Source organism: Schistocerca serialis, chromosome 4 (genome assembly GCF_023864345.2).
Source record: "Schistocerca serialis cubense isolate TAMUIC-IGC-003099 chromosome 4, iqSchSeri2.2, whole genome shotgun sequence".
NCBI lineage: Eukaryota > Metazoa > Arthropoda > Insecta > Orthoptera > Acrididae > Schistocerca > Schistocerca serialis.
Genome location: NC_064641.1, coordinates 626448158 through 626462119, shown reverse-complemented (window position 1 = coordinate 626462119; position 13962 = coordinate 626448158). Strand labels below are relative to the sequence as shown.

At 45.4% G+C, this 13962-nt stretch overlaps 1 protein-coding gene across 1 annotated transcript in view; it reads left to right on the top strand.

Moving 5' to 3' along the window:
• LOC126474646 (probable tubulin polyglutamylase TTLL9) overlaps positions 1 to 13962 on the top strand; it is a 141298-nt gene that overhangs the window by 88189 nt on the left and 39147 nt on the right. Inside the window, exon 6 of the mRNA XM_050102125.1 lies at positions 10766 to 10906. Within this exon, the coding sequence (XP_049958082.1) occupies positions 10766 to 10906 (141 nt within the window). The remainder of the gene's footprint in view (positions 1 to 10765; positions 10907 to 13962) is intronic.

Here is a 13962-nt window from a genome sequence, read left to right as displayed (position 1 = left end):
ACGTCTCGTACTGTAGCGCCTGGACACGTTTCCTGTCTGCTGGAATCGTTGCCATAATCTTGAGATCACACTTTGTGGCACACGGAGGGCCCGTGCTACGACCTGCTGTGTTTTACCAGCCTCCAGTCGCCCTAGTATTCTACCCCTCATACCGTCATCAAGATGTGTTCTTTGAGCCATTTTCAACACAGTCACCATTAGCACGTCTGAAAACGTCTGGACACTTACTGCACCGTACTCTGACATGCACCAACACACCTCTGCGTATGTGGACTGCTGCCAGCGAGACTTCGGTGATCTGAGAGGAACCGGTTTTACCACTGCGGCAAGAGCGATGACGAACTGTCTACATTCATAAGAAAGCGAGTTCTACTTGCACCTGGCAAATTTTATTTTTAATTTGCGATCACTGATTATAGACAGTTTGACCGCCAAGCTATGGGTTCTCCTCTTAGTCCTTGACCATTTGAAATTTTCAGAGACCAAAAAATGGCTCTGAGCCCTATGGGACTTAACATTTGAGGTCATCAGTCCCCTAGAACTTAGAACTACTTAAACCTAACTAACCTAAGGACATCACACACATCCATGCTCGAGGCAGGATTCGAACCTAAACCGTAGCGGTCGCGCGGTTCCAGATTGAAGCGCCTAGAACCGCTCGCAACACCGGCCAGCTCTTTTCAGGGACATTTTTGAATAAGCTTCTTTACAGAAAAAAAACAGTACCTACCTATAGTGTAAGCCTTGAGATCTCACAGCATCCACAAACAAGCAGCTTTCCATTCCATGCTGCACAGCCTAATGTTAATTCTGTCATCCGACCCTCCATTACAAACCGAATTATAGACTATCAAATTTATCATTTTCTGTAATGGATATAGCTCTGACCTAACATGCGAAAAATGAACGTGCGTAAAAGTACACTACTGTACGCAGGTCAACAGCTAGCAATTATGAAACCGGTGAACCGTTCCATATGTTGACAAATTTCGTATAGTCTTACAAAAAACTTAAAAGTCTCGCAATTATAGACATGCGTTTTACAGTAACAGAGCAGCTCAATCACACGGAAAGGAAAAATCGTGCAGTAAAATCTGTATGTATGCCGAAACCGCCATTTCCACAGACAAAGGAAGCCGGAACTGATGCTCTCTCTCAATAGGGTGCCAGAATACTGGCACCGGGCTGATTTGCGTGATGATGCGCTAACTGTTAGCACGTCATCAGCCGCTGAATTAGTATGCACGCCTTCGCAGACTTACTTCGTGCCAGTTGGGATCATAGATGGGAATGTTTATGACAGCTCTTATTAAACAATGACATCAACTACATTTGCAGTGTTGGTTAGTTAATTAACTCTGGAGACTATACTTCTCATGGCGTAAATCATACACTTGGCAGTACTTTTTACATTAAAGAATGGGGCCGATAGGGGAACAGCGACTCCCGAATGACCGAGCAGTGCCTCGTTGTTTCAGTTCAGGAGTGGGACGTTTCACTGTGACTGGGTCTCACTCTTGGACAACATTCGTACAGTACAGATGGAAGAGCTCCTTAGCTCTGGTTAAGTGTATCAGGATCCGTGAGACACGTCAATATTAACATGAACAGCTATGTAGATGAGGAAGCTATGCAAAATTTCGAAGTTGAAATTGTTCAATTATTTCAACATGATACTGTTATACTTTCAATATACAGCAATACACTGAAATAAATAAATATATAATGAGTAAAAAAAGACGCACCACGAAGGAATTAAGCGAATGGGACGGAAATCGGTAGATGAGATGTTCGTGTGCAAACAAATGGTCTCTCTTCGAATTGACCCCCGACGACCAGCGAAGACTTGTCTACAGACGCCCCAGACAGTGGAGCATGAATGTCGCCCGTCTTACCGCTTACCAACCAGCAGTGAGGGTCTAGGGGTGCCATTTCTTTTCATAGCAGGACGAATTTGGTTGTCATCCGTGGCACCGTTACAGCAAACCGATACGTCGACGTTATTCTACGCGCCACTGCGTTGCCCTTCATCGCAAGCTTACATTTCAGCAAGATAATGCCCGCACACTGCGAGAGTTTCTACTGCTTGTCTTCGTGCTTTCCAAACCCTACCTTGGCCACCAAGGTCGCCGGATCTCTCCCCAATTGAGAACGTTTGAAGCTATACAGGCAGGGTCCTTCAACCAGCTCGGGATTTTGACTGTCTAACGCGCCAATTGGACATAATTTGGCACGATACCCCTCAGGTGGACATACAACACCTCTATCAATAATGCCAGCCTGAATAACTGCTTGCATAAGGGCCAGAGGTAGACCAACATGTTATTGAGTTGCACAGTTTGTGAAGCTCTTTCTCTTGAATAAATCATCTAACTTTTTCTGAAATTGTAATCATTTGTTTTTCTGTATATGTACATCACATCTACCGATTTCCATCCCATTCTGAAAATTATTTCGTTGTGCGTCTTTTTTTTGTCTTAGAGTGTAATTAAAATTTACCTCGGAATAATTATTTCGGGAACATATCTCTGGTGGCGGCCCTTTTATTTGTGTTTCTGTGACATAAGCACGCCGGACAAAAAGTTAGTACTCACAGGAGACATCGCGCTAATACTGTGTAACTCCGCCTTTAGCCTCGATAAATGTCTTATTTCGGCGAGACTTCCGCCAGAATCAGCCGAGGAAATACGTCGTGAAACTTGTCGTGCGTTGACGAAATCCAAGCCGAGGAAGTCAAATATCAGCAGTAAAGAGAGGGCGGCCATTCGTGATCTGAGGGAGCGCTCTGCAATTGTTGTCTTACCGGCTGACAAAGGCAATGCTACAGTTGTTGTCTCCCATAAGGACTACACTGATAAGATGCAGAGCCTGCTAAATGACGATTCCTACCGGAAGATCAGCGTTGACCCTACAAAGAAGGTGGAGAACAAGACGAGGGCGCTTCTCAAGGACGCAGATTTACCGGAGGGTGACGCTAAGAAATTGTTACCCCAAGGTCCGGTACCGCCTAGACTATATGGACTCCCGAAGGTTCACAAAGAGGGGATACCATTACGCCCCATTGTCAGCAACATCAGGGCACCTACATATTTGCTGGCCAAATACCTGACGGGAATATTAAGTCCTTATGTGGGTAAATGCCCTCATCACATCCGTAATTCCGTGGAATTTGTTAAACGCCTTGGCAGCTTCAGGTTGGATGAGTCAGATATCATGGTGAGTTTTGACGTCGTTTCCTTGTTTACGAGGGTACCCTTGCGAGAGTCACTAGAATTGATTAGTCAGAAGTTTGACGAGAAGACCACTGAACTTTTTAGGCATGTCTTGACTTCCACGTATTTTCTTTTTAATGGAGAATACTACGAACAAACGGAGGGAGTCGCCATGGGTAGCCCACTCTCACCGGTGGTAGCGAATTTGTACATGGAGAACTTCGAGGAGGAAGCCCTGTCGTCATCCGTATGGAAACCTACTTGCTTTTTCCGTTACGTGGACGACACGTTCGTCATCTGGCCACATGGTGTGGATAAACTCCTTGACTTCCTCACACATCTAAACTCCATACACCCCAACATCAAATTCACTATGGAGACTGAAACGGAGGGTAAATTACCTTTCCTCGACGTCTTGGTCAAGAGAAGGGCTGACGGCACCCTAGGTCATGGGGTGTATCGGAAAACTACGCACACTGATCTGTATTTGCACGCAGACAGCTGCCACCACCCTTCACAGAGGAATGGGGTACTTAAAACTCTAGTACATAGGGCGCGCACTATCTCTGACGTAGAGAGTCTACCCCAGGAATTGGAACATCTGAGAACTGTATTTCGGAAAAATGGGTACTCAGAGTGGCAGATTCAACGTGCTCTCCGCCCAACCACTGCGGCACAACCTCTTGAGATGGATGAAGTCACGAGGGAGGAGGTAGGCACTGCATTTATTCCATACACAGGCGCACTCTCGGGGAAAATCGCTCGCATTCTGAAGAAACACCGGGTCGGAACTGTGTTTTGTCCTCCAAATAAAACTCGTGCACTGGTGGGGAGCGCCAAAGATGACCTCGGTTTGAGGAAGGCTGGCGTGTACCAGATTCCGTGTCAATGTGGCAAGTCGTATATTGGTCAGACGATGCGTACCGTCGAGGATCGATGCCGTGAACACCAGAGGCACACTCGCCTGATGTATCCGAGCAAGTCGGCGGTCGCTGAACATTGTTTGTCGGAAAATCACGCCATGGAATATGACCGCACGAGGATTCTGGTACAGACGTCGAGATACTGGGACAGCGTTGTTAGAGAGGCCATCGAAATTCGCACCAATGACGACCTCATAAACCGTGACTGTGGCTATAATCTTAGCAAGGCTTGGGAACCAGCGATCGGGTTAATCAAGAGTAAATCGAGCAAACGTATAGTTGTGACGACCACGGCGGACAGAGCCATCACTCCGACGTCATCTCAGACGCCGTCGCAATCTGTTCCACCGCGCGACCGTGGCGCGGGGCGCGGACGGCGGAGGGAGCGCGCCGCGGGCGGAGGGTATTTAAATCGGCCGCCGCCGCGACCGAACCCAGTTCCCTCTGAGCAGCCATAGCGTACGGATCTCCGTGCCGGCACGTTCACAGGAGCTCAGTCCGTCAGTTCACCTGATGATGGCGACATGTATGATCGCCGAAATATTGTGCCCGTTGGACACTATAGACCGGCAGCACACCCGTGGATATTTTGACTATCAAATACGCCGGGAGAAACTCAAGAATCACATAACAAGAATTGTTGATGTCAATGAAAGCACGTTCATCTCAACCAGCGAACGAATTTGCACATAATGGAAATTCGGAGTCGGGTGTCTGACAAAAGACCATTTCTCAAAGCTACATACAGAGCTGGATTTCTTCAGTGGGCCAAAAACACCGAAACTAGACAGTACCGACGACTCGCTCTTTTGCCTCTCTTCAACTGACTTCAACTGATGCGAGCTGTCGACAGGACCGTTGGCCCATCGAGCCGTTTCAGCCACAATGTGCGGAGCGTGTACTTCAGGCCTGAGTCAGTTCTGTCGTTTTTTTCGAGTGTTTCTCGTACCGTAACTTGGGCTCACTCATTCAGACTATCGTGATCATGAACCAGGATGTTTGTTTCAACATTCCTGGTGCCTAAGTGTTACCCTCTCGTCTACATCTTCAAAGTGACGACAATCGTGTTCAGTGGGCTGTAGAAACGCGTTCCTCGTTTGACGAACACCCACACATTCTATTGAAACTCGACTGGCCCGCTAAATCACGTGGTCGTAACCCCATAGAAAGTGTCTGGGACTATTTGTAACAGCAATCACATCCCCGAAATTTGGTAGCTACACGGGGTCTAATCATCAATGACAGACTCCAGCTGGATATGCCACACCGGAAGAAGCTTGGGGTGGGGGGGTGGGGGGGGGGGGGGGGCGGGGGGCAATCTTCCTCGCCGAAATAAGACATTTATCGAGGCTAAAGGCGGAGTTACACAGTATTAGCGCGATGTCTCCTGTGATTACTAACTTTTTGTCCGGCGTGCTTATGTCACAGAAACACAAATAAAAGGGCCGCCACCAGAGATATGTTCCCGAAATAATTATTCCGAGGTAAATTTTAATTACACTCTAAGACAAAAAAAAAGACGCACAACGAAATAATTTTCAGAATGGGATGGAAATCGGTAGATGTGATGTACATATACAGAAAAACAAATGATTACAATTTCAGAAAAAGTTAGATGATTTATTCAAGAGAAAGAGCTTCACAAACTGTGCAACTCAATAACATGTTGGTCTACCTCTGGCCCTTATGCAAGCAGTTATTCAGGCTGGCATTATTGATAGAGGTGTTGTATGTCCACCTGAGGGGTATCGTGCCAAATTATGTCCAATTGGCGCGTTAGACAGTCAAAATCCCGAGCTGGTTGAAGGACCCTGCCCGTATAGCTTCAAACGTTCTCAATTGGGGAGAGATCCGGCGACCTTGGTGGCCAAGGTAGGGTTTGGAAAGCACGAAGACAAGCAGTAGAAACTCTCGCAGTGTGCGGGCATTATCTTGCTGAAATGTAAGCTTGCGATGAAGGGCAACGCAGTGGCGCGTAGAATAACGTCGACGTATCGGTTTGCTGTAACGGTGCCACGGATGACAACCAAATTCGTCCTGCTATGAAAAGAAATGGCACCCCTAGACCCTCACTGCTGGTTGGTAAGCGGTAAGACGGGCGACATTCATGCTCCACTGTCTGGGGCGTCTGTAGACAAGTCTTCGCTGGTCGTCGGGGGTCAATTCGAAGAGAGACCATTTGTTTGCACACGAACATCTCATCTACCGATTTCCGTCCCATTCGCTTAATTCCTTCGTGGTGCGTCTTTTTTTACTCATTATATATTTATTTATTTCAGTGTATTGCTGTATATTGAAAGTATAACAGTATCATGTTGAAATAATTGAACAATTTCAACTTCGAAATTTTGCATAGCTTCCTCATCTACATAGCTGTTCATGTTAATATTGACGTGTCTCACGGATCCTGATACACTTAACCAGAGCTAAGGAGCTCTTCCATCTGTACTGTACGAATGTTGTCCAAGAGTGAGACCCAGTCACAGTGAAACGTCCCACTCCTGAACTGAAACAACGAGGCACTGCTCGGTCATTCGGGAGTCGCTGTTCCCCTATCGGCCCCATTCTTTAATGTAAAAAGTACTGCCAAGTGTATGATTTACGCCATGAGAAGTATAGTCTCCAGAGTTAATTAACTAACCAACACTGCAAATGTAGTTGATGTCATTGTTTAATAAGAGCTGTCATAAACATTCCCATCTATGATCCCAACTGGCACGAAGTAAGTCTGCGAAGGCGTGCATACTAATTCAGCGGCTGATGACGTGCTAACAGTTAGCGCATCATCACGCAAATCAGCCCGGTGCCAGTATTCTGGCACCCTATTGAGAGAGAGCATCAGTTCCGGCTTCCTTTGTCTGTGGAAATGGCGGTTTCGGCATACATACAGATTTTACTGCACGATTTTTCCTTTCCGTGTGATTGAGCTGCTCTGTTACTGTAAAACGCATGTCTATAATTGCGAGACTTTTAAGTTTTTTGTAAGACTATACGAAATTTGTCAACATATGGAACGGTTCACCGGTTTCATAATTGCTAGCTGTTGACCTGCGTACAGTAGTGTACTTTTACGCACGTTCATTTTTCGCATGTTAGGTCAGAGCTATATCCATTACAGAAAATGATAAATTTGATAGTCTATAATTCGGTTTGTAATGGAGGGTCGGATGACAGAATTAACATTAGGCTGTGCAGCATGGAATGGAAAGCTGCTTGTTTGTGGATGCTGTGAGATCTCAAGGCTTACACTATAGGTAGGTACTGTTTTTTTTCTGTAAAGAAGCTTATTCAAAAATGTCCCTGAAAAGAGCTGGCCGGTGTTGCGAGCGGTTCTAGGCGCTTCAATCTGGAACCGCGCGACCGCTACGGTTTAGGTTCGAATCCTGCCTCGAGCATGGATGTGTGTGATGTCCTTAGGTTAGTTAGGTTTAAGTAGTTCTAAGTTCTAGGGGACTGATGACCTCAAATGTTAAGTCCCATAGGGCTCAGAGCCATTTTTTGGTCTCTGAAAATTTCAAATGGTCAAGGACTAAGAGGAGAACCCATAGCTTGGCGGTCAAACTGTCTATAATCAGTGATCGCAAATTAAAAATAAAATTTGCCAGGTGCAAGTAGAACTCGCTTTCTTATGAATGTAGACAGTTCGTCATCGCTCTTGCCGCAGTGGTAAAACCGGTTTCTCTCAGATCACCGAAGTTTAGCGCTGTCAGGCTTGCCTAGCACTAGGATGGGTTACCAACCGGGTCTGCCGAGTGCTGTTGGCAAGCGAGGGGCACTCAGCGCTTGGGAGGCCAATTGAGGAGCTACTGGACTGTGAAGTAGCGGCATCGGTCACGAAAACTGACAACGGCCGGGAGAGCGATGTGCTGACCACACGCCCCTCCGTATGCGCATCCGGTGACGCGTAAGAGCTGAGGATGGCACGGCGGATGGTCCATACCGTTGAGCCTTCATGGCCTGTTCGGATGGTGTTTGTTTGTATATAGATAGTTCGTCGATCCCTGTAATCGAGAATCTCGATGAGTTTTATCTGTTATCGATTTCGGTACCGGCAAGAATTGATCCCAGGAATTCCAAGGCTTTCGCGAATGTTTCAGTTTTAAGCCTGAAGTCAGACAACAATTGACAAAAGAAATATTTTTGTTATATAGATACAAATTAAATAATTCAGGATATGTTCCTCTACTTTTACTGTGAAATCTTGCTCCTTGACAAATTTCATGATTCTAGGTCAACGGAAAGTACTCTGTAGACCTTAATGAATTTGCGAGTATAAAAATATGTCGCATAAATGAGACCTTAGGCCTTAGTATCTGGCATAAATTTCAACTTGATCCCTGAGAAAAAGGGTTTTTAACAGTCGGGCAGACAGACACAGAGGACAGCAGAGGACAGCAAACTGATCCTACAAGGATTCCGTTTCTACAGATTGAGTTACGGAACCTAATAATTCTGTGTAACATACGTTTCATTAGCAACGATTGTGTTATCTAATTCTACAAGCTTTACTTTAGATTTGTGCACAAATTCTGTTAATATGTTTGTGCTCTCATCGGTGGGAACATCTGTAAATAAGTTAGTGACGTCAACGACGCTAGTTTAGAGGTGGTTGGGACCGCTATGTCACTAATTCCATCAAGAAAAGCAATGAAGTTTATGATTCCACAACGTAGAATTACATGGTTTTCTCTTTAAGCATCTTATCTATACAGAAACTCCAACGAATCTGATATAGCATCCGTATTCGAATACAGAGATATGTAAACAGGCAGAATACGGCGCTGCGGTCGGCAACACCTACATGTACAGGGTTATTACAAATGATTGAAGCGATTTCACAGCTCTACAATAACTTTATTATTTGAGATATTTTCACAATGCTTTGCACACACATACAAAAACTCAAAGATTTTTTAGGCATTCACAAATGTTCGATATGTGCCCCTTTAGTGATTCGGCAGACATCAAGCCGATAATCAAGTTCCTCCCACACTCAGCGCTCACTGTAGGCTGACCCGTTGATTTCCCCTTACAGAGGCATCCAGAAGCTTTAAACTGCGCATACCATCGCCGAATGGAGTTAGCAGTTGGTGGATCTTTGTTGAACTTCGTCCTGAAGTGTCGTTGCACTGTTATGACTGACTGATGCGAGTGCATTTCAAGCACGACATACGCTTTCTCGGCTCCTGTCGCCATTTTGTCTCACTGCGCTCTCGAGCGCTCTGGCGGCAGAAACCTGAAGTGCGGCTTCAGCCGAACAAAACTTTGAGTTTTTCTACGTATCTGTAGAGTGTCGTGACCATATGTCAATGAATGGAGCTACAGCGAATTTATGAAATCGCTTCAATCATTTGTAATAGCCCTGTATATACGATGACAGGTGTCTGACGCAGTTATTAGATCGTTTACTGCTGCTACTACGGCAATGTGGTGTTATAGTCGGCGCACAAGCGATGGGACAAAGCATCTCCGAGGTAGCGATGAAGTGGGATATTTCCCATACGACCATTCCACGAGTGTACCGTGAATAACAGGAATCCGGTAAACATCAAATCTCCGATATCGCTGGAGCTGGAGAAAGATCCTGAAGGATCGGGACCAACGACGACTGAAGAGAATCGTTCAACTTGACAGAAGTGCAACCCTACCGCAAATTGCTCCAGGTTTCAGTGCTTGGCCATCAACAGGTGTCAGCGTCCGGAACATTCAACGAAACGTCACCTATATTGGTTTCGTAGCCGAAGGCCCACTCGTGTATCCTTGACGACTGCACGACGAAAAGCTTTACGCCTCGCCTGGGTCCATCAACACTGAGATTGGACTGTTGATGACTGGAAACCTGTTGCGTGGTCGGACGAGTCTCGTTGTGTCGAGCCAGTGGACATGTACAAATAGTGAGGCAACCTCATGAATCCATGGACCCTGCATGTCAGCTGGGGGCTGTTTAAGCTGGTAGAGGCTCCGTAATGATGTGAGGCTTGTGCAGTTGGAGTGATATAGGACCCCTGATACGTCTAGATACGACTCTGACCGGCGACACGTCCGTAAGCATCCTGTCTGATCACCCACATCCATTCATGTCGATTGAGCATTCCGATGGACTTGGGCAATTGCAACAGGACAGTGTGACACCCCACATGACCAGAATTGCTACAGATTGGCTCCACGAACAATCCCCTTAGTTTAAACATTCTCACTGGCTCCCAAACTCCCCAGACTTGAACATTATTGAGCCTATCTGAGAAGCCTTGCAAGGTGCTGTTCAGAAAGGTTCTCCCCCTCCTCGTGCTGTTAGGGATTTATGAACAGCCTTGCAGGATTCATGGCGTCAGTTCCCTCCAACAGTACTTCAGACGTTACTCGAGTCCATGTCACGTCGTTTTGCGGCACTTCTGCATGCTCAAGGGGGCCCTACACGATATTAGGCGGGTGTACCAATTCCTTTAGCTCTTCAGTGTAATTCTGTCGCTAGTAAGTATTACTGTGGCATTTAGCATTGCGTTATTGGCGTGAATTATAAACTACAAGCATGCTGCTGTCCGGCGGTCTCTGACACTTCAGGTTAGTGACCGGTCTTCGTGTCCTGAAAGGCGTGACAGTGTGGCACTCATTTGGCTTTTGGTGTTGCAGTTCTGCCCGCTGAAGGTGTGGGTGGCTCGCGAGGGCTTCGCGCGGGTGTGCACGCACCAGTTCTCGCTGGAGCACCTGGACGACAAGCTGGGGCACCTCACCAACACCACGCTGCGCCTGCGCAACGACCCCAGCGACACGGTACAGCACACACCGAAAACTGACTGAAGCACCAAATACTGAAAGCAGGAGGATTATGTACATACTATTGCTAGAATAAGTCAAACTGGAGAGTGCAAATGGTCATGGACCTAAGTGCCAAATTTCACTTTTGTCAGGAGAGTCAATGAACAATGTACGTATTTCCTTTTTTACGTAGCTTATTTGTATCGAAAAAGCTGAGAAGGTATTCTGAGACCACAGAATTAGGCTGTCCACCTTGCGACTGTAAAAAATGAGACAAATGAGGAAATAAATAATTTATAAAGAACGTTGTAAGTGGCATACCATGAAATTGACTTGTTCTACTCGTGAGTGCCCGTAAGAAAACTTATGTTTCAAGAGTCACATATACTGACTCATTACCCTTCATTTATGATAACACAAGCACAGAAATACAGGAGTATCATTTTAACTACTAGAAACGTAATCAACAGAAAATTTATCATACCTTATAAATGTTTTACAAGAGAATTGTGTGTTGTGGTTGTCTTCAGTCCTGAGACTGGTTTGCTGCAGCTCTCCATGCTACTCTATCCTGTGCGAGCTCCTTCATCTCCCAGTACTTACTGCAACCTACATCCTTCTGAATCTGCTTAATGTATTCATCTCTTGGTCTCCTTCTACGATTTTTACTCTCCACGCTGCCCTCCAACGCTAAATTTGTGATCCCTTGATGCCTCAGAACATGTCCTACTAACCGGTCCCTTTTTTTTTGTCTAGTTGTGCCACAAACTCCTCTTCTGATGGTACTGTGAACGGCTGAAAGCAAGGGGAAACTACAGCCGTAATGTGAAAATTACCGAACTATCAGTTTAATAGGCCACAGCTGCAAACTACTAACACGAATTCTTTACAGACGAATGGAAAAACTGGTAGAAGCCGACCTCGGGGAAGATCAGTTTGGATTCCATAGAAATATTGGAACACGTGAGGCAATACTGACCTTACGACTTATCTAGAAGAAAGATTAAGGAAAGGCAAACCTACGTTTCTAGCATTTGTAGACTTAGAGAAAGCTTTTGGCAATGTTGACTGGAATACTCTCTTTCAAATTCTAAAAGTGTCAGGGGTAAAATACAGGAAGCGAAAGGCTATTTACAATTTGGATAATAATATAGTTGAATTCATGAAACGCCCCTCCGTTTTGTCTTCTTTTTCTTACACAACTCTATTTTTGGAATCAGATGTTGCGAAGTTGACTGTTGACATTTTTACGGCCTACATTGCATTAAATAGCCAGTGAACTTACCGCAGTGGGAACACCGGTTCCCGTCGGATCGCCGAAGTTAAGCGCTGTAGGGCTTGCTCTTGGATGCGTGACCGTCTGGGTCAGCTGAGAGCTGTTGACAATGGGACTGCACTTCCTTGTGAGGCCAGCTGAGGAGCTCCTTGATTGAGAAGCAGTGGCTCCAGCCACGAAAACTGACAACGGCTGGGAGAGTGATGTGCTGACCACATGACCCTCTATATCTGCATCCAGTGACTCCCATCGGCTGAGGATGACACTGCGGTCGGTCGGTACCGTTTGTCCTTCTGAGGCCTGTTCGGACGGAGGTCACAGTTCGTAGTAATGGATGGTAAATCATCTAGCAGAACAGAAGTGATATCTGGCGTTCCGCAAAGTAGTGTCATAGGCCCTCTGCTGTTCCTGATTTACGTAAATAATCTATGTGATAATCTGAGCAGCCCCCTTAGATTGTTTGCAGATCGTTGTAATTTAGCGTCTAGTAAAATCATCAGACGGTCAATGCCAATAACAAAATGATCTAGAGAAAATTTCGCTATGGTGCGAGAAGTGGCAATTGGCACTAAACAAAGAAAAGTGCGAGGTCATCCACATGGGTACTAAAAGAAACCCGATAAATTTTGGGTATACGATAAATCGCACAAACCTAAGGGCTGCCAATTCGACTAAATACCTAGGAATTACAATTACGAGCAACTTAAATTGGAAAGACCACATGTATAATATTGTGGGGAAGGCGAAACAAAGACTGCGCTTTGTTAACAGAACACTTAGAAGATGCGACAAACCCTCTAAAGAGAGAGCCTACATTACACTTGTCCGCCCTCTGCTGGATCATTGCTGTGCGTTGTGGGATTCTTACCAGGTGGGATTGACGGAGCACATCGAAAAAGTGCAAAGAAGGGCAGCTCGTTTCGTGTAATCGCGCAATAGGGGTGAGAGTGTCACTGATATGATACGCGAGTTGAGGTGGCAGTCACTGAAACAAAGGCGGTTTTCTTTGCGGCGAGATCTATTTACGAAATTTCAGTCATCAACTTTCTCTTCCGAATTCGAAAATATTTTATTGACACCCATCTACGTAGGGAGAAATGATCATAATAATAAAATAAGAGAAATCAGAGCTCGAAAGGAAAGATTTAGATGTTCCTTTTTCCCACGCGCCATCCGACAGTGGAATGGTACAGAAGTAGTATGAAAATGGGTCGATGAACCCTCTGCCAGGCACTTACGTGTGAATTGCAGAGTAACCATGTAGATGTAGAAACGATAATTTTGTACCTGTCACGTATTTAAGGCTGTTAAAGCCGAGAAAAAGTTTCACGAATAAGTTAATTTGCAATTAAGAATTCTTGGTGTCATGCTGGTTCGTCAGCGACTGTACCTAATAAAAGGTAACAGTCCAGACCGCGCAAATTTTATTGGTAAATGTGCTAGGCAGTTATTTGTTTAGCAGTTTGCCAAGCATTGTTTCCTGAAGACTTCGCACCGATTGAAATATTTATTTTCGCTAATGTCTTCCTTATCTCAAAATACTCTATCTAGGATCCTCTACTGTGTACAGGGTGAAAAGTATTTAAACCGACAAACTCTGGGAGGTTGTAGGGGACATCCAAACAAATATGTTTCCCTAATGTCATTTGTTCCTATGAGGAGTATTTAAACCGGTAGAGGAAGATTTCTCTGGCGGCATATACATTAAACCAACAAACACTTTTCCATTTTTTTATGACCAAGAGACAACACATTAACACAACCCAATTTCAATTACAGTAAATTTTCAAAAATG